The sequence below is a fragment of the Rhagoletis pomonella genome, unplaced genomic scaffold (genome assembly GCF_013731165.1).
Source record: "Rhagoletis pomonella isolate Grant_MI unplaced genomic scaffold, Rhpom_1.0 Rhpom_scaffold_00007, whole genome shotgun sequence".
NCBI classification, from domain to species: Eukaryota; Metazoa; Arthropoda; class Insecta; order Diptera; family Tephritidae; genus Rhagoletis; species Rhagoletis pomonella.
In genome coordinates, this window is record NW_023458561.1 from 45,144,589 (window position 1) to 45,163,507 (window position 18,919).

Sequence of the window (18,919 nt, forward strand, 5' to 3'; positions counted from 1 at the left end):
ATTTTCTTGTAGTCAAAATGCTGTAAAAACGGCTTCAAACACCGCATAACTTGTAAAAACAAAAAAAAAAATGTTAACGATTTTATTTCATAAATTTTTTTTAATAAAAAAGTACGCATAATTTATAGTAATATTAATAAATTTTCTGAAACATAGATCGCATACGCGAATCAGAAAGTACGGAATCAGAGCTCGAACATTTTAAATGGTATCTTAGACCGGCGGCTGCTACTGGCTGATTATGCAAAATTTCCGAGTTTTATATTGAAATAAAATTCAGGTTATATACATATGTATGTCGGCCGCTGTGGCGTAGTGGTAAGCAGTGCGCGCTTTCACTCACCAGCACCTGGGTTCAAGCCCTGGTCAAAGCAACATAGCAAAAAATATAGAAAAAGGTTTTTTCTTAACAGCGGTCGTCCCTCGGCAGGCAATGGCAAACCTCCGAGTGTATTTCGGCCAGGAAAAACAGCTTCTCATAAAAATACAATCGCCGTTCGGAGTCGGCGTAAAACTGTAGGTCCCTCCGCCTTGTCTGACAACATCAAGGCGCACGCCACAAATTGGAGGAGAAGCTTGGCCAAACACTAACATATGTGTAAGCGCCAATCTATTATTATTATTATGTATATGTATATATGTGTATGTATATGAAAATATATATATGTTTTAAACGTGATGATATAATAAATATTTTATATGTATATTTTTAAATAAGAATTTCTGTACATGTATTTTTGACTGGTATTAGGCAGAAAAAAATGTGCCAATAAATGTTTATGGTGTGATATATTTAAAACAAAAGTGTTTTCCCTTTCGAGGACTACGTTTAGCTACTCTAAGCAGTTTGTTCTAGACATTATTCTCGTAATCCCGTTTTTTCGAATTGGCTTCTGAGGTTTTCTTAAAATCCAAATCACAAATGTGCTATTGCGCTAAGAAATTTCTAAAAAGCATTTAAGTTTTGATCCACAATCACTATTAAGTTGTTCGGTATCCACTCCACTGATATCTACAGATGGGTGCCATGTGATATCGAGTAAATATCAAGGGAATATATAGCATCGAAAAACTATGTAGGAGAAGAACGCTGAGACCAAAGAGCATTTTTATGAAGGCTTTGGAAAAGCGTACAAATACTGCACATGATGTTAAAATAGTGATTAGCAAAAATGGCATAACGGCCCTAAAAATTCTGAAGAACCCACAACACGCAGCGCTACGAAGGTTAGAAGTCGAAAAGACAACGAAGAGCGGAGAAGCTTCGTAATCGTCTCTCCTTCCTGCGTAAACAAGCAACATTTCATCACCCGGATATAAATGAGCAGTGGGATTTCATCCTTCAATCTCTTCATACCACTGCGGAAGAGGCGGTTGGTTATTTCCACCCACACAGGAACAATTTGTGTGACGCAGAGTGCCACGCCGCTACTGCAGAGAAATATGCGGCATCCTAAGCCACCCTGCAGCTAATGGCGATACGGGTGACAATTGAACGGCACCGGCAAAAGAGGAGGAGAGATAAGCATTATTTAAAAAAAGAAGATAGATATAGAATTACATGATTGCGATGAGGTTAAGATGCTGAAGAAAAGGAATGCGAACCGAAAGTTCTTGTAAAACTTAAAATGGCAATTGGATGGTTTAATGACTTGTAGTAGTACCTGCAGGGATGTGTTGACGCAAGGTGTGTTGACGCAGTCACTTCCAAATCTACGAGGGCACTAATTATATGCAAACGTCTGCAAGGGAAGACCTGGGGCTGTAGTCCCAAAATCCTGAGGTGGATGTATACCATAATAGTTGGACCAATAATCACTTATGGGGCAGCGGCTTGGGTCTCGAGAACCAGCCTTACCACGGTAAGGCAATCCTTCACCAAGCTTCAACGTCTAGCATGTGCATGCATTACGGGGGCAATGCGCACATGTCCCACGGCAGCGCTGGAGGTGATTCTAGAACTCGAGCCGCTGGACCTTACCATAGAACAGGCTGCAAAGCAAACTCTACTAAATTTCGCGAGAGAAGGCTTTGGCAGAGGAAACACCCTATTAATAAGGAACATAGATAAGCCTAAGGTGGTTAACTTTGACAGGAATTTCAAAATAGAGCTTTGCACCAAGTCGACTTGGAGCACCTCTCTCATGGAGAGGCATTTGCAATGGAGCTCGTTGCAATGGCACGCAGATGGCTTAAAGTCTTCGGAAGACATTGGGCCAGGCGCGTCCACGGACCAAGGCTACAGCTCTCGGTACCCATAGGGGCATACCCGAGTATCTTTCAAGCGGAGGTCTATGCCATCAGTCTGTGTACAGGGATTAACCTACGTAGAAATTACCGTAATGAGAATTTTAATATTGAGCCTTGGTTCTTGAGTGCATTGATAAGCTCGATAGCCTGGCGGAGTACAATTACATCCAATTAACTCGGGTACCAGGTCACATAGGAGTTGCGGGCAACGAGGAACCGGACCGACTAGCTAGAATGGCAGCCGCCTCGCCGCCTATAGGACCTGAGCCCTTCCTAGCGATTGGACCTAGCACAATCAAGGAAGAGTTCAGAAAAGAAAGGACGGGCTAAGGAATCAACACAGGTGTAACAATCTCTCCAAAGGAAAGTTAAGGATAATAAGAGGATTTCTAACGCATCACTGTAGACTAAGATGTCACGAGAAGACGGGAGAGGTACCTCGGCCAATTCTGGTCAAGTGACGAACTAATACAATCGCTAACTCCTGGGGATTTCCTTAAATTTTTGGGTTCTCTAGGATTAGATGAGGTACTCTAGATAGAACTCTTGGCCGCAGGGCATACCTCTATTAAATATCTTTCTATCTACGTTTCAGCAAGCAACTAATAAATATTTTCGCATCTGACGGATTTTTGCAAGGTAATTTAAAAAAAAAAATGTTTGTTTCTCTGTCGAACATAGGAGCCGTCTTCTTACATTTCGCGTCAGATATTCAGGATTTAAAGTCGGATATCAATTTACGGTATATCGATGAGTTTGTCTCGGGCAGAAAATTTTGTTTGCTCCCGTTCTAGTACTTACCCACCAGATTTCAGTGGTTACCACCCCAACATCACACCCCAATGTCAGTAAATTAGCGTTAACCCTAAATCATTAAACTTTTGCTTAGGAAGTATTTCGAATATACTAGTATGTATAACTATTAAAAAAAATGTTATTGCCGAATGTCGGTGTCACCGCAATATGTAAAAAGGCAACCTTTAGGTTCGGCAAAAAAAGTTTTGAAATTGCCTTGCAAAAGTACTGTAGACCAAGGGGTGCACGAAGAACCTTTTTTGTTTGCTTGTAAGGTGGTACGGCTCATGTAAATACATACTTACGGATAGTATATATGAAATATGTACATACATATATATGCGCATTGAATACATCCTCCACTATGTAGCATCCCTTGCGTATCCTTAAAACTTCAGCAGCAACTTTAAGCTTAAAGCTTGTTAAAGCACGCTTTTAATACTGGGTTTCTTTTCGTCCTGTCATTTACACAGTATTTTATTGCTCTGCTGTTATGCTACTTATGTCCATTGTTTATAACAATAAATAACTTTTTTGCACGTTCCTCTAAGCAGCTGTCATTCCGTTATCCTTGCATCATGTGTGTTTCCTGTCAAATGAGAAACTGAATATACATAGTGTGAAAATATGTAGTGCGAGTAAGTTTTGTGTTGAATTTAACTAGCAAATGATTAGTAAATAAATGTAGCACCAAGTAAATAAAAACGTAGTCAATGAACTTTGTAAAGCGAGTGTTACCCGAATAGGAAATGTGTTGAATACTCATACAGTTTAGTTTAGAGCTAGAAACTTTAATGGATTTGTAGTTAGTGAATGTTCTAAATATTGGATACATACAAACGTACATGCATACATATTGAAGCAACATCGTGAAATTCGTAGCAAAATTATGTGTGTTAAGGCTCGAATGTCCGCCGCAGACTTGCACAGCAACCTTGGTTGCCACTTAAATTAAAGTTGACCTCGGTTTGAAGTGGGCGCATGTGACACATAGGAATATATTTTATTTTGTTTAGAGAATTCTAACCACTCGCAAAACTCGCAAACACCCACCGTTGCAACATGAAAGTGATGCGCATCCGCCACGCGAAGCTCATAGTAACCTTAGTGGTCATAGCCAATCTGATACTTTTCTACTACTCCTGGAAATCGACGATTTGGAAGAGTCTTGCATCCACACTCATGCTACCATCAGACGCAGCCGAGCGCGCAGCTGCCGCTAACAATGAGCTAATGGGCGCCGGCAGTGCTGCGTCCGGGCGCGCCGGTAAATCACCGCGTGATAAACTGAAGAACGCCAACAAACACATACGCAAGTCTATCACTATCGTTTTTCGTAGTTTTTACAATTTCGAAAACGATCTGAAAGCATCCATTGACAATCTGCTCGACATTGTGCCCAATTTGTCAGTATTAGTATTATTGGAGGGCGCGCCCTATCCGCCAGTTTCGTATGAACGCAATATTACTGCCAGCGGTGAGGAGAATACCGTTCGTTTTATCAATCTCGGCTTTGATGTGCAAAAAACGCCCGAGCAGTTGAATGCGCTTGCAGCGATACACACTAAGTATGTGCTATTCCTGCCGGATAGCGTGCGCTTAACCAGCAAGAATTTGCTGCAGAAGATCTTGCGTGAAATTAATTCGGCTATGCCACTGGGAGCTGGCATAGCGGCAAGAGCGCCGCTTAGAGCGGGCGAAGCCAAGCACCAGCAGGAGGCGCGCGCCTTGGTACCACCTGTCGGTCCTGAAGAGACGGTAAAGCGCATAGTGATAGTGCCATTCGCTGGAAATATGAAGTCGTTCAGTAGTTGCACACAAATAAATTTGGATCTACCCAATTGGACTATACAATATGTGGCGGTTAATAGCAGTGACAAGTGTGATTTGGTAGGTGACAAAGATTATGCCGCCGCAAGCTATGAAACCCTCTCTCTCTCTCTCTATCTCGCTTTAAACTCTCCCTTTTTTCTTACACAGTATTTGCAAAAGCATGCTATTCTCGTTGATGTTGGCGTACTCAAAGAGCTGCCGGATCCGTTTGCCTCGCCATTTCCCGAAATGTTTTATATACAGGCAAAACTGGCAGGCATATCCGTAAGTAGCTTTGCACACAAAAAGTTCCTTAAACAGCACCTTAACCAGCTGCTTATTTCAACTTACAGAAAACGGTCTTTCCACAATCTTTCCAAGATGGTCGTCGCCTTTTTGCTTCGTATCACACGAAACAGCGCCGCACCGAAATTCGCCGCCGTCAATTCAAGGACTTGTACAAGAAGCTGCAAATCAAACGGATTATTCGTCGTTCACATAAGGTGATCTCGAAAACGGATCAAAAAGAAGGCGGTGGTGGTGGCCCACATCACAGTCTTGTGCTCGACACACAATTCTCTTCTTCGAACTTCAGCTTACCGCTGGTGACCGAAATCGATTTAATCGGTTGTGAACGCACGACAAAGTCTTGCGTGGGTACGGTTTACAATAATCAACCCTTCTACATTTATTTGAACAAGCATACGCCACCGTGTTGCCTTGACAAACTCAAGACCACATTCAATCATGTGCTCGAAGAATTCGAAAATGTCGGCATCCGCTACTGGTTGGATAACCAAGCTTTGAAGACAGCTATCGAAACGAATCGTTTGCATCCGGATGCGTACGAAATCGATATTAGTTTCAATGTAAACGATCTAGAACGTTCGAATGCTATGAAGAAGTCCCAAAATAAACCATATGTGGACAATGAGGGCTTTTATTGGATCAAGGCGACCGATGGACATTACTTTAAAGTACAATTTTCAAAAATTAATCAGATTGGCGTGAATCTGCTGCCGTTCGAAATTAACGGCAATGAAGTGAGGCCAAGTGGATTTTTTGGCTGGAAAGCAAAAGAGTTCTCCGCAGACTACCTGCATCCAATGTCCACGGTGCTCTTTCTGGGTAAAAATGTCATGTGCCCCAATAATGTGCGCGAGTTTTTGGATTTCAAAAATGTGAAATAGAGTGTATGAGGCCGTGGGTCCAGTTAATGGAGCAATGTTAGTCTATAAAAAAAAAAAGTATTTTAAAAAGGGATTGAAGAAAGAAAGAAGGACCAATGTGGTAGGAAAATGCATTGATACAACAAAATGAGTGCTTGAACCTAAAAACTGGATATAATTTTTGGTAATTTAAACAAAAATCCGACATATTTTTTTGGTTATCCGAAAGCATCACATAGTTTTTTGGCACTCTGAAAACTGTACATAATTTTTTGGTAATTTAGAAGCTGGACAAAAATCTTCGCTCACTTAAAATTGGGCATATGTTTTTGGTTATATGAAGATTAAATATGTATGATTTTTGGTGAGTTTAAAATTGGCCATAAAATTTTGAGATATGATCATATATAAAAATTGGACATAAATTTTCATTATTCAAAAATGTATGGTATTTTAAAACTGGTTATACATTTTTAGCGGTCTTAATTCTGGTTATAACTTTAGGGAACGGGATATATGTACATAATTTGTAAACTAGACATAAATTTTTATTCATTTGTAAACTTAAAAGCTGGGCATACATTTATGTCGGTAATTTTGATTTTGGTAGTTTAATTTATGGTCATTTAAATTTTGACATTTATTTTTGCCGTTAAAAAAGTTAGAGATAAGTTTGTAAAACGGTACATAGATATATTTTGGGATTTTAAATTTTTTTTTGCAATTTTTGGTAGTTGAATTTTTCTTTATCTACTTTTAGCATTCATTACAGGTGGTTTAAAAACTAGAAATAAGTTTTTGGTAATTTCATAACAGGACAAAAAGTTTTGATTATTAAAAAAGTGGGCATAAATTCTTGATACATAAAAACTGGTCATAAATTATTGCCCATTTAAAAACCGGACTTAAATTTTTTTTGGTAATTTCAAAACTGGTTATAAATTTATGGTAATTTAAAATTGGCCATAGGTTTTTGAGTAACCTAAGCACAATACATAAATTTTGAGAATTTTATAACGGGATATAAATTCTGGTAGTTTAAATACCATTGAACGCAAAAAGTTGATTGAATCTTTGGTAGTTTAAGAAACCCGACTTATTTTTTTGGTAATATAAAAGCAGCGGAGTCTTGGCACTCTGAAAAATGTAGATAAGTTTTTGATAATTCAAAATGTGGACATACAATTTTGGTCACATAAAACTGGGCACTGGTAATTTAAAAACTGTGCATAAACGGAACATACATATATTTTGGTAATTAAAAAAATTTTGGTAGAAATTGTGTCATTAATTTTTGGTCGTTAAAAAAATCCAGATACATTTTTGTTAACTTCGAAACTGGCCACACATTTTTGGTCGTTAAAAAAGTGGCCATAAATTTGGTCACATAAAAGTGTTATGCATTTTTGTTCATTTAAAAACTAGAGATGCATTTATGGTAATTTCAAAAGTGGATATACATAAATTTATGGAATATAAATGTTTGTTACTTTAACATCTAGAAATAACTTTTTTGGTAATTTACAATATAGAAATAAAATTGTGTTCATTCAAAACTGGGAACAGATTTTTGATAATTTAAAAACTAAACAAATTTTTTTGGAAATTTAGATTCTGGACATAAACTTCGAGTCATTTAAAAACTGGATATCTTTAGCTTAGAGTGAAAAGTTGCTCAGTCCACTTTTTTTTGAATGTTATAGGAGAGCAAAATAACTGCTTATAACCGTTTTCTTCAAATATTTTGCGAAACTTTGAATACAACATTTTGCGTGTTTAAAGCAAATCAACCCTCCATACGAATCGGGAGCATTCGATGTTCATTAAAAATTTCGTATTATTTTGGCATTTTAGAATTTTCTCTTTTTTTGTGGACTTGGGAAATTTACCTTTTATTGATAAAAGACGGGAAGAAATAAAACGTCAAAAAGTTGTGATATATAAAAAACTTGACATACATTTTTTTGCCATTAAAAACTAGGGATGCAATTTTGTCAATTTAAAAATTATTCATACTTTTTTGGTTATTTCACAAATAAATGTTTTGTCTTTGAATTGCCTAAAGTATATATCCTGTTTTCACTTCTGAGCATTCTTGAAATGTGGCCATAAGACTTTCACTACATTTGAGGAGGATACGAGGCCCAAGAGTTTTGAATAAATAAAAACGACAAATGATTAGATTTTCAGCCTTGCAGAGGACGATTAGAATAGAAACTAGCTGGAATTGTATATAACACGTAACTAGAGAGCATAAATTAATTTATATATGCATATACATACATACATTGCTTAAATCAAAAGCCAAACCAAATATTTCGACCGACAAGCCACATATAGGGAAATAAAATTAAACAGCAACTTACAATTTAAAACATAAAACATTTTTCAAAGTGGTGACAGTTCAAAATTTATTTTGTTTGAAACTAAAAAATTTAACTAAAACAAACCGATTTTTTTTCTTTAATACTAACTACATATTTTTATTAAAATACCAATCAAAAATATAATTAAACATAAAGATTTCATAAAAAAATAAAATAGTGTTTAGTGATGTAAGACGTGCACGTCGTTTAAATTCAACATACAAAAGAGATAAATATAAATAAGATCAAACTAAATCAAGTTGTTAAGATAGCAAACAAAATATGAGTATACATTTCAATAGAAACTAATAATAATATCCAACATGAATATACATAGTAAATAGTAGCTAATTTTATTTAAGCAAAATTTTAGAGAACACCAGATATTTATATAAATTATGCAGCAAACTTTAATTGCCACCGCAGAGTAGAAATAGCGAGCCATTAATTTTTTTGTTGCAACAAATGAAATACGAGTATTGCAAATTAGCAATGAAATTAAAATGATCTTTATTGGTCTTTCCGGCAGAAAAACGCGGTCCGCTCCCCAACATTTGTATATAAGAATCAAAAATTTTTTACACCCAAGTTTGATAGACATTTTATTTTATTATATTATATATTGTTTACAAATGCAGAGTGTGCTTTTTGAATACTCCATGCGAATAATCGTAGCCTTTTCGACAAAAGCAGCATTCTTATATGAAACAAAATGGTTTTGAAAGCTAATGTCAGGGTTCGGAAATATTCACTCACCTTTGTACGCGAACGTGAACGTACCAATATTCTCTATTGATTCTCGTTCGCGTACGAGAAGCATAAAATATGTCCAGATCGTTCGCGTTCCCGAATGTTAGTTAGAAAAAATTTCCGCTGTTGTTCGTACGTGTATGTATTGGAGGACCAAATAGCGTGCATTCCTATATGTAGCTACTATATGTAAGTTGCATCGATACGTTCGCGAAGGTTCACTGCTGTCGTTCTCGTTCATAAGTGAATGATTGCGAAGACAATTCATTCGATTTTCCAAAATGAGCCTTGGCCTCTAGATATAAGCTGGTTATATGTATGTAGTAAGCTTATATTTTTTAATAGGGTTGCCATCTGCTTATAAAATTATGATATTTACACCATTCGCCCCATTTTCAAATATAAGGCGCCAAACGAAGAGGATTGGCTAACAGATGTGAAAGTAGGGTTTATTTTTTCGAATAGGATTTCCACTTTTTTATATGCCCTTGTTTTTAGCTGATTAATTTAAGAGAAATTTGGACAAGATTTTTCTATTTTTTCTTTTGTTTATTTAATGTTATATTTTTTGTATAAAAGTCTGGCCCATTACATAACCAGCACCACATAAATCCACATTTAAAACTTCGTACAAAAATTCAACAAACTTTGACAAGTACATATGCCCAAAAATTTCAAACATTTTTTTAGGTACGCAGTTTTCTAGCCCCTTTTAATTTTAGTAGATTAAAGTGCAAATTTTAAGACATCGCTCTGTTTTTTAATAATTTTTTTTTTGCTGACAGTGTTGTGCATTTTCTTTCTTATAATTTATGCTCGACAATTTCTTTTATAAGGAAGCAAAGGCCTAGCAAGGCCAGCAAAAATAAAATTTTTTAAATCAACCTACTAAAATTTAATTTTTAAAAATTATGTAAAGTCAATCACAACAACCAATAACAACAGTAATGCCCCCACACCATACGATTTTTCTACATCGAAAAAATATAACCTCTAAATATTTATTGATAAAAAACAGAGGTATATTTTTAAGAATGCATTATTTATTGCATCGTTTTTTATTTGCATGCAATTTTACTCGAACAACAAGTGCATTTTAATGCTATTCAAGACCTTTCATTTGAGGTAGAACACTCTAGGTCCTTTGAGAGCCAAATTATAACGATTCTGAAGTTAAACTTCGAAATTTCATTCGACATTTTACGCAATTTTTTTTCTGATTTCGGAATAAAAACTAGAACAGCAGATGTTTATATTTTCAGGACCACTCCAATATACATATTAGTCATAAAAGCATATACATACATGTAGAGGCGTCATAACTACTACAGACATAAATAGATACTCATAACATTCATAACATATGTGATAACTGTACTGCATGTAAACTTGTACTCCGCGCTACGGCTTCAAGGATTTTGTTTTGCTAACTATTTATAAACATTAACTGACAGCATTTAAGAAAATGCATATATCCAAGAAAAATATAAAGTTGTTGATTTTCTAAAATTAATAAGTTAAAACTAAGCATATTTTTAATGTTTTTTAATGCTCTTGATATATTTTTGATTCGAAGAAGTTCTATAAATGTAATGAAACTTAGTTCGATGTTTACATATGCACTACATTGTTAAAAATACAACACTTACAACATTCATACACAAATTTATTAAAAATTATGAAATATAAGTGTATATAAAATCATATGTATGAACGTAGATACCTATGGGTCATTCCATACAAAATTTACAACTCAATACTTTTTTTGGTGTGAAATATATTTTTTTTTTTTACATCCTTTAACGAAAAATAGAAGACACCTATTTTTTATTTCATCAAGATATACGAAAATATCGAAAAAAAAAATTCCGAAATTCGTAACTCACAAATAAGTATATTTTTTTAAATTTTCTTGCAGTTAATAAACTATTTCAACGTACTCCATAAAGTTTTACAACTACATATTTAGATTGAAAAAAAAAATGCAACAGTTTATAATTAATAAAAAAAAGATTAAAAAAATAAAATTTTTTATTTTATTTATTATTTATTTAAATTTATCTCACACTCTAATGCAAAGTTGGGGTAGTTACGCACATTTTGATTACTTAACTGATTTTTTTCAGACAAATAGTTAATTAATTACAGAAAATAAAACAAAAATGTTCTTGGTGAGTTCAAAATTTCGGAATTTTTTCCAGATTTCCGAATATCAAATAATGATGATAAAATAAAAAAATGCTCGTCTCTTTTTTTCGAAAAAAAAATATTTCACACCAACTCAATAATATTGAGGTGTAAATTTTGCATAGAATGACCCATATGTATTACCGAGCAAATAAATAGCAAGTAAATATGTATAAACAAACACTCTTAACATTTGTATATGAATACATGCCGTTAGATCTCCATACAGCAGAATATTCGAATAAAATAAATTTCAGTGTCAAACTGTAATGCTCACCTCTAAATAATAAATATTAAAAATTTACACAAACACAAATTAATAAAAAATAAATTATTTGATTTCTAAAAAAGCACAGCTTATTTGTTTTATTTGTGAACAAAATTTTAAGTTATTCCTATTTTGTAAACACAGGTATGTATGTATGTAAAATAGATCAGTACAAAGGTTTCGTAAGGAATTTCTTTGACTCGGCAAGAAATTTTAAAGAATATGTATCTAAAGTTTTTGAATAACTAAAAGAAACTAAGGTATTTATAAATAAAATGAAATAACTGCACAGCACGCTCTCTTACTTTAACTCTTCGTCGTTGTAGGTGTGTCCGGCACCACCATATCGCTGGGCAACTCGCGCACCAGCGACAGCAATTTGTCCAACTTTTGTACCTGCAGCGTATTTTGATCCAGATATTGCTGCTTTTTAGGCGGTTTAACCATTAGCCGCAAATTGGGTGATAATTTCAAAGAAGTAACCGTACTCCTGTAATCGAAATAAATATGTAAAAACACAAATTTTTCAAACGGTTAGATAGCAGATATGTATATAGATTTCTCTTTTCACACTTACTTGTCATCGCCGACAATAATGAATGGTAAATTCTCATTGAAAGCGAGTCGCGTCAATTTATTCTTTCTCTTCGGCACCACCGCTTGCACACAAATCGGCTTATATTTGTTCACATTCAAATCGAAGACGAACACCTTGCCCTCAGTGGTGCAAGCCGCAAAGACGGTACTCGAGAATGGTGCCCACTTTACATCGCCCACAGAGGAGCCCAAATCGAATATGAACAGTGGCTCGGGTCGCATATCTTCCCACACTTTGACGCGCCAATCACCGCTACACGAAATGAATATATTCGAATTGAAGCGATTGAAATCGATGCGATAGACAGTGAGATGATGTGCATTATAGGTCATCAAATATTTTGAACTGTACGCTATGCTGCATTTGTAGATCAAACCCTCCTCGGTGCCGATCAGATAGATTTCAGGATTTGTCGGATGGAATTTCATGCAAGCGCCACAGCTACGCAACTGCACTTCAGTGCCATCGGGCCCCTCGACAATGCCATTGGTGAGGAAGAGTGTTGTTATTGTAGTGATCATGAAATCATTTTGCATTAGTACCCAATTGAAGACACGACCATCAGTGGAGACAGAATAGAAATTGATTTCACCATCCGCCATGTCGGGACCCCATTTAATCTGAAATGCAAGAAACCAGGAGAAGATTTTGTATGTATATATGTATTTATGGGTTGTAGCACCGCATTTTTTTATTAGCTCAATTAGCGAAGAGTCGATGGTGTGTTGTGGTCGCTTACACTAAAATTTAGAAAATTTAAGAGTAGAACCTGATTTAGGTGACCTACTGTTTGAAACATGGTCAGATTTTATTTATTTAGGTTAGGATAGGTCGGCTGCTGTGGCTGAGTGGTTAGAGGTGCGCACTTCCAATCGTTAGACTGTGTGTACATGTTTAGGGTCATTTTCACAGTAACGAGTTAAATCGAAATTTACAGTTAACTATATATTTCGGGAAGGGATATTTGGAAGCACCGGCGGAAAATTCAGCTTCCACGACGAAACGTCCGACAACGGACTGAGGCTGATCGACTTCGTCGGGGCCTGAAACATGGTAGTATGCAGTACTGGGTTCAAGCATAAAAAGATTCATCAAGCTACGTGCTGTCTCCGGATCGAAAAACGAGAAACCAAATTGATCAGGTTGTGATAGACGGAAGGCATGCTTCCAGTGTTTTGGATGTACGTACACTCCGAGGCTCAAACATCGACTCCGACCACTATCTTGTTGCAGCCAAGATACCACCCGCCGTTGTGCAGCAAAAAAATGTGCGCCCAAATATGCGAGGAACGATTAACGTCGGAAAGCGCTTTCGCTACTCGCCTCTCAAACCTGATCTTAGAGAGCACTGTTCAACAAACCGACATATGCGAGCAGTGGAACCACATTTCCCGCTCATTAAGTACCGCCGCCGAAGAATTAGTCGGATTTCAGCGAGCCCGTTGAGCAATACTACCAGCTCCTTTACCCTAAACAAATTCCTGTCTTTCGTGGTTCGGGGCAAAAATTTAAGTAAAGTTCCGCACGTCATGCCGCACGTAAACCACACGTGCCAATGGGCAAAAGGAGGGCAACCGCTTATAATAATAAATATTGTCAAGCCGAGTAATTTAGACATGTTTATTTATTTCAAATACTACGTACCTCCCACGCGCATTCTGCATGTTTATTGTGAACGCCCACAGATAAGTACAGTGGTTTTTCGTAGTTTTCTCTCAAGTTGTATACTGCCACACTGCCATCGTACATCCCTACATATAAATTAAAATTAAAACATTTAGAAAATCGATATGCGGTCAACGCACCGATTGCCACTAAAAACGGATAAGTCGGATGTATATCGCAACACATGACACCACTCTCGGTCGATACTGCAGAATTGAAAATAATTAAAAAAAAACTTTGTAAGCGCATATAAAATGCTTAATATAAATACGACAGGTACTTATATAATCTGGATAAGATGGATTCTTGACTGTGAAAAAGCAAATGGCGCCCTCATTCGGTTGTTTCATGAACTCATCTGTGGGTAAAAAAAAACAAAAGTTGTCTTCTGTCAATAAATTCTAATGGCCTTATTCATAAAAAAATGAAATAACTTTAAAGAGCTTTGTAGAGTGAAATTCGCATAAAAATTTTCGATATATAAAGCAGTTAAGGTCTTCTATATTTTTTGTAAATTTGATTGTTAGTATTTTCTTTTCGTCATACATACGCGAACCATAACAAACTGCAAATAGATCGTAGTACTTCGGATTGAACAGCAGATCGGTAATGCTCAATTTACGTATGCGATCATAGTTGAATTTCCAAAGCGGCAGCAGCGTGCCCTCCTGCTCTCTGAATTCATCAGCTGGATCTTCCCAGTAACGATAATCGTTGGCAATGTCTTCATAGATATTTTGGTTAATCATACGTTCTAAAATCTGCCACGCCTTGAGATATTTCTTATTGAGCACCTCAGCCTGTGCCGCCTTATCCAATTTTTTCAATGCAACATCTTTCCGTTGTTTCTTCTCGTCTTTCTTTTCCTTCTCTTTTTGCTGTTGTTCAAAGTCCTCCGCATAGCTATCGTAAATATTCCATTGCAATACATTGGCGCCATATTGGGAACGTGGTGGCGGTATGGTTTGTGTATCGACATTCTAAATTATTTTGAAAGCACTTAAAGCTTAAAAATATTCAGAAAATTACAAGAAATAATGCTCACCCTTCTTGGATTAGTGTAGGTCAGCGCAGAACGCTCACAAAAATTAAATTGATTTAATAATTTTCGTTTACGACCACCTGGTGCTGGCGCTGTTGCTGGTGCCTCTGCAGGATACAGTTAAATCGTTTTTAATGGTTTAAATTCCAACAACATATTTTTTTTCTAATTCTTTGTTTTACCTGCAGGCCCTCCACCATCGTCGGCTGTTGCTGCTTCAGCTTCTGCGCCTCCTTCTTCAACAGCCTCTTCCTCTTCACCTTCTGCTTCGGCCTCTTCATCACCCATTTCTTCTTCAACTTCCTTTGTTGGTTGCGTTCCTGCCTTCTCCTCACCCTCCTCCTCTTCATCTTCCTCTCCCTTCGGTGGTGGTTGTTGCATCTCTTCCTCGTTGGCGAAAGCATCGGCAGTTGTGGGTAATGGGTAGCCTAGAAAAATTTTTATTGGAAATGAAATACCTAATACCATAGATTGTATGTATGCAGGTAAACATTTGTACCAATTTCGCCCATCTCCTCCATTTGTATTTTTGCCTCTTCTGAATCTATATGTAAGGCACTTCCATACATTTCCAACAGCGTTACGGTGTTTCCAGCTATCGGTAGCTAAAAATGATTTTAAGGAGTATTTAAGTCCATCGGAAATCTTAAAGGACGTTTAAGAATAACAATTTCAAAGAACTCTTTTCACTTCCTTAAAAAAAAAATGCAAATATCCAACATAATATTATTTTTGGTTCCCTCAATGCTTCCTTAATTTAATACTCATATACTTATATTATATTAGCTATGATTTGGAGGCACTGCAGAGGAAAACTAAATCTGAAGACTTGGAATGGAATGGAATAGTGTATGACCGAAAAAAACCCAAAAACAAAATTTAAAAGCAGTATTTCCCACTGTACTTAAGGTCTAGGGAGAAAATTTAAAGGATGGGAAAATACAGGTGGGATGGCAACTCACTGCTCCTCTTCAAACATACCACTTTTATGAATCTAAGCAGTTTGATTAGGGAAAGAGAATGTGGTAGCAATGTAGTCCATTCTGGAAACATCCGACTCAAAAATGTACCGTTCAAATCTGCCAAAAGCCGGACAGCGAGAGAGAATTTTTTCTGTACTACAGCCACCTTCCTAACAATATGTACACAGTGGATGGTCGATAATGGCCATGGATGGTCACCATATATCGTCGCCATGAATTGTGCCCCGTAATCAGTCCTGCCAGTGCTCATAGCTCACTGCCTGAAAAGAAATTTCGCTACCACCTTTTCAAGCCTTTTCAGGAAACTCTTGTTTGTTTTGCAGGTGTCAGCACTACACATTTATTAAGCTTTATTAATGAAATCCTTGATGTACCCGATTGGGCCCACTTTGAGCCATCTTTGTAATTCAACGAAACTATCACTTAATAAAAGTGCAGTCAACACAAAATAATATTGCAAGGCATCACACTTACTTGCACAAAGGAACTGTCCTTGAAGCTGTACACCACCAAATTGTGCACAACATTTGTATTGGTTGGTGTTAGCACTTTGGTTATCTCCTCACCCAATTCAGCCTCAGTGAGTTCCAATTGATCGTCGGGCTTGAGTAGTTGCCGCGATTTAATCCATGCATCCAAGTCATCTGCATCACCGCCGCCATCTCTGAGATTAGATTTGGAAGCTGTTTTAATCTAAGAGAAGTTAAATGCGTTAGTCTATGTTTGTATAAAATATTTGTTACTAACCAAATTACAAAAAAGAAAGTGTAACAAACATATATATTTCAAAATTACTAAAAATAATTGTTTGAGTAGCCTATCGAAAAATATGTGCAAAATATATACGCCTATAGAATTGAAGATATGTAATTTTAGAATACTTACATGCAATTTATTTATTTATTTCTAATGGAGCTTAAGAAAAATATTGAAAACAAAATGTAATGCAGGTAGTCATATCTTCCTGGTTATTGCATGGTCATATATGTGTACATAATGCGCGAAGGGATTTTTTGTTCATGACAAAAGATCTGCACCGTTCGCTCGATTTTCAAATTTATTTCTTCTAAAAGAGTTGCCACCTCTTGAACAAGCAAATTTCAAATATTTAATAGCCAATGCCCTCATAAAAGCACCGTTCGTTCGATTTTCCAAAATCAGGTGTCAAACTAAAAGGCTTGGACTGCAGATGCGCAATAAGGTATTCCTTTTTTGAAAAGAGTTGCCACCCTTTAAAAAATTTTATTCAAATTATTTAAAAAAATAAATCAATTATTACAAATAGGGTATCAATCGAAATGGTTCTGAAAAGCTTGGTTTCTTAACTTAACTATAGAAGGGTTGCCACCTGTTTTAAAATCAAATTCAATTTTAATTAGGGGAATTGGGAAAGAGAAATATGTATCACAATATGGGTGACAAACAAAAGGGTTTTTAGAAGGTAGTGGTTTTAAAATATTTTGAAGAGGGTTGCCACGTGCTTGAAATGTCGAATTTAGCTAACTTATACACAAGTTATATGAAATATCTAAATATGGATGTAAAACGAAAGAATGTTAAGAAATCTTTAGTTTGAATGGCAAGAATATTTTTGAGGTCATGGATGGTTTAAAAAATTTAATTCAAAATATTTACTAATTTAAATGAATTATTAAAATATTGGTATCAGTCGAAAGGGGTTTGAAAACTCTTTATTCCTGACCTTTATTAAGGAGAGTTGCCACGTGTTTTAACAATCAAATTTGACTTAGTTCATCAGTTTATTGAAATACAATTGTATCGCATTGTCAGACGAAAGAGATTTTAGATGATTTTAGTTTGAAAATACTTTTGAAGAGTGTTGCCACCTGTTTGAAAAGTCGAATTTAGTTTACTCATACACAAGTTTTATGAAATATTAAGATATGGATGTCAATCGAAAGAGATTTATGATTTATCTTTGATTAGGCTTACCATCTTCGAAAAGCCATATCGATCTTACTAAGTACATATGCATGTATATTATACCAGAAGCATTTTTTGTGATAGTCATTAAATTTGCACAGTTCTTTCGAATGGGAGGTCATCTAATTAAGAACTCTTTTTTTATCGGTATAAGGTGATTTGAAATTTGATCAAATTAAAAACCTGCACTTTGCGAGACCTCTCTTCACTCAGAAAGGGCTGCATCGTTTCAGATGAAATATGGCGCTCAGGTCGCTTATAACTCGGACTAAGATTTGCAATATTTTTTACGTTTTTTAAATTCAATATTTTTTTTTGTTTTAACGCCACGCGGGCTCACTATTTTTTTTTTTTACACTGTGAAACAATAAAATAATAATCGAATAACCAGGAAGGTGTGAACTCCTACATCATTTCATTATAAAAATAGATACAAGCCCACATGCTTTGGCCTTTGCTAACCTTTTGTCTCTTTATGGATCCCAGTTACCTGCAAAATGTGTGGCCCTGTCGGCGTACTCTCTTCACTATTCGCCTCATCCATTTGACCATCATTTTCGTTAACAGCGGTGGTCATAATAGATGTCGGTATTTTGTGATTCAATTAAATCCAAAACGCTAAATACATATATGTACATATATTTACAGTTGTTATTAAAAGCGTTTGTGTTGTTATTTTAATAAAAAGATTTTTTTTTGCAAAATTTAGTTAGCATAAGTTAGAGTTATTTTTCTTTATTACTTTAATTAATTCTTCAACTATACTTAGGCTGGGTCGATTTTGTATGGGTAAAAATAAAAGTCATTTGATCGTATTGTAATAGTGACATTATGTTGTTTTACGACTAAGAAAACTGTAATTGGCCACAAAATGTTAAAATAAAGCTTATACTGAAAATATAACTTGGGTTTCTAATATCTATGGAATACGTTAACCGATTAAAAAAAGGTAAATATATCAGATTAAAGGTCATAAAATGTGATATCTCATACATAAACATTTTCAGTATTTCGCTAACGCATTAAAGTGAATAAGTGTAAAACATTGTACTAGATTTAAAGGGCCATAGGCGTAATCACTTTTCAGTTT

At 35.8% G+C, this 18,919-nt stretch overlaps 2 protein-coding genes across 3 annotated transcripts; one reads left to right on the forward strand and one right to left on the reverse strand.

Annotated features, from left to right (window-relative positions):
* The first annotated feature begins 3,652 nt into the window (after positions 1-3,652).
* On the forward strand, positions 3,653-8,423 carry LOC118742901 (fukutin-related protein). 2 transcript variants are annotated; one of them, XM_036475321.1, is made up of 3 exons: positions 3,653-4,935; positions 5,026-5,142; positions 5,211-8,423. In XM_036475321.1, exons 1-3 carry the CDS (start codon positions 4,108-4,110, stop codon positions 6,045-6,047), a joined length of 1,782 nt encoding a protein of 593 aa, XP_036331214.1. In that variant the 5' UTR covers positions 3,653-4,107; the 3' UTR covers positions 6,048-8,423. The 2 variants fall into 2 exon arrangements, with proteins under 2 accessions (XP_036331214.1, XP_036331213.1); XM_036475320.1 differs by having other exon boundaries at positions 3,653-5,142.
* A 3,268-nt stretch (positions 8,424-11,691) lies between these two features.
* Positions 11,692-18,406, reverse strand: LOC118743861 (dynein intermediate chain 2, ciliary). Its single transcript, XM_036476625.1, has 11 exons — positions 18,320-18,406; positions 16,360-16,578; positions 15,402-15,507; positions 15,085-15,330; positions 14,906-15,009; positions 14,411-14,840; positions 14,141-14,218; positions 14,001-14,066; positions 13,840-13,946; positions 12,175-12,815; positions 11,692-12,087 (listed from the first exon to the last, which is right to left on the reverse strand). The coding sequence occupies exons 1-11, from the start codon at positions 18,404-18,406 to the stop codon at positions 11,904-11,906; spliced, it is 2,268 nt and encodes a 755-aa protein (XP_036332518.1). The 3' UTR covers positions 11,692-11,903.
* Between the last annotated feature and the right edge of the window lie 513 nt (positions 18,407-18,919).

Bases quoted from the DNA above. Each gene is read 5' to 3' on its own strand.
- LOC118743861 (XM_036476625.1), bottom strand. From the start codon at position 18,406: ATGACCACCGCTGTTAACGAAAATGATGGTCAAATGGATGAGGCGAAT. The intron at 15,010-15,084 runs GTAAAACAAAGA...TGTATCCTGCAG, and splicing joins CGATGGTGGAGGGCCTGCAG to AGGCACCAGCAACAGCGCCA. The intron at 14,841-14,905 runs GTGAGCATTATT...AAAATAATTTAG, and splicing joins CCTACACTAATCCAAGAAGG to AATGTCGATACACAAACCAT.
- LOC118742901 (XM_036475320.1), top strand. From the start codon at position 4,108: ATGAAAGTGATGCGCATCCGCCACGCGAAGCTCATAGTAACCTTAGTG. The intron at 5,143-5,210 runs GTAAGTAGCTTT...TTCAACTTACAG, and splicing joins CAAAACTGGCAGGCATATCC to AAAACGGTCTTTCCACAATC.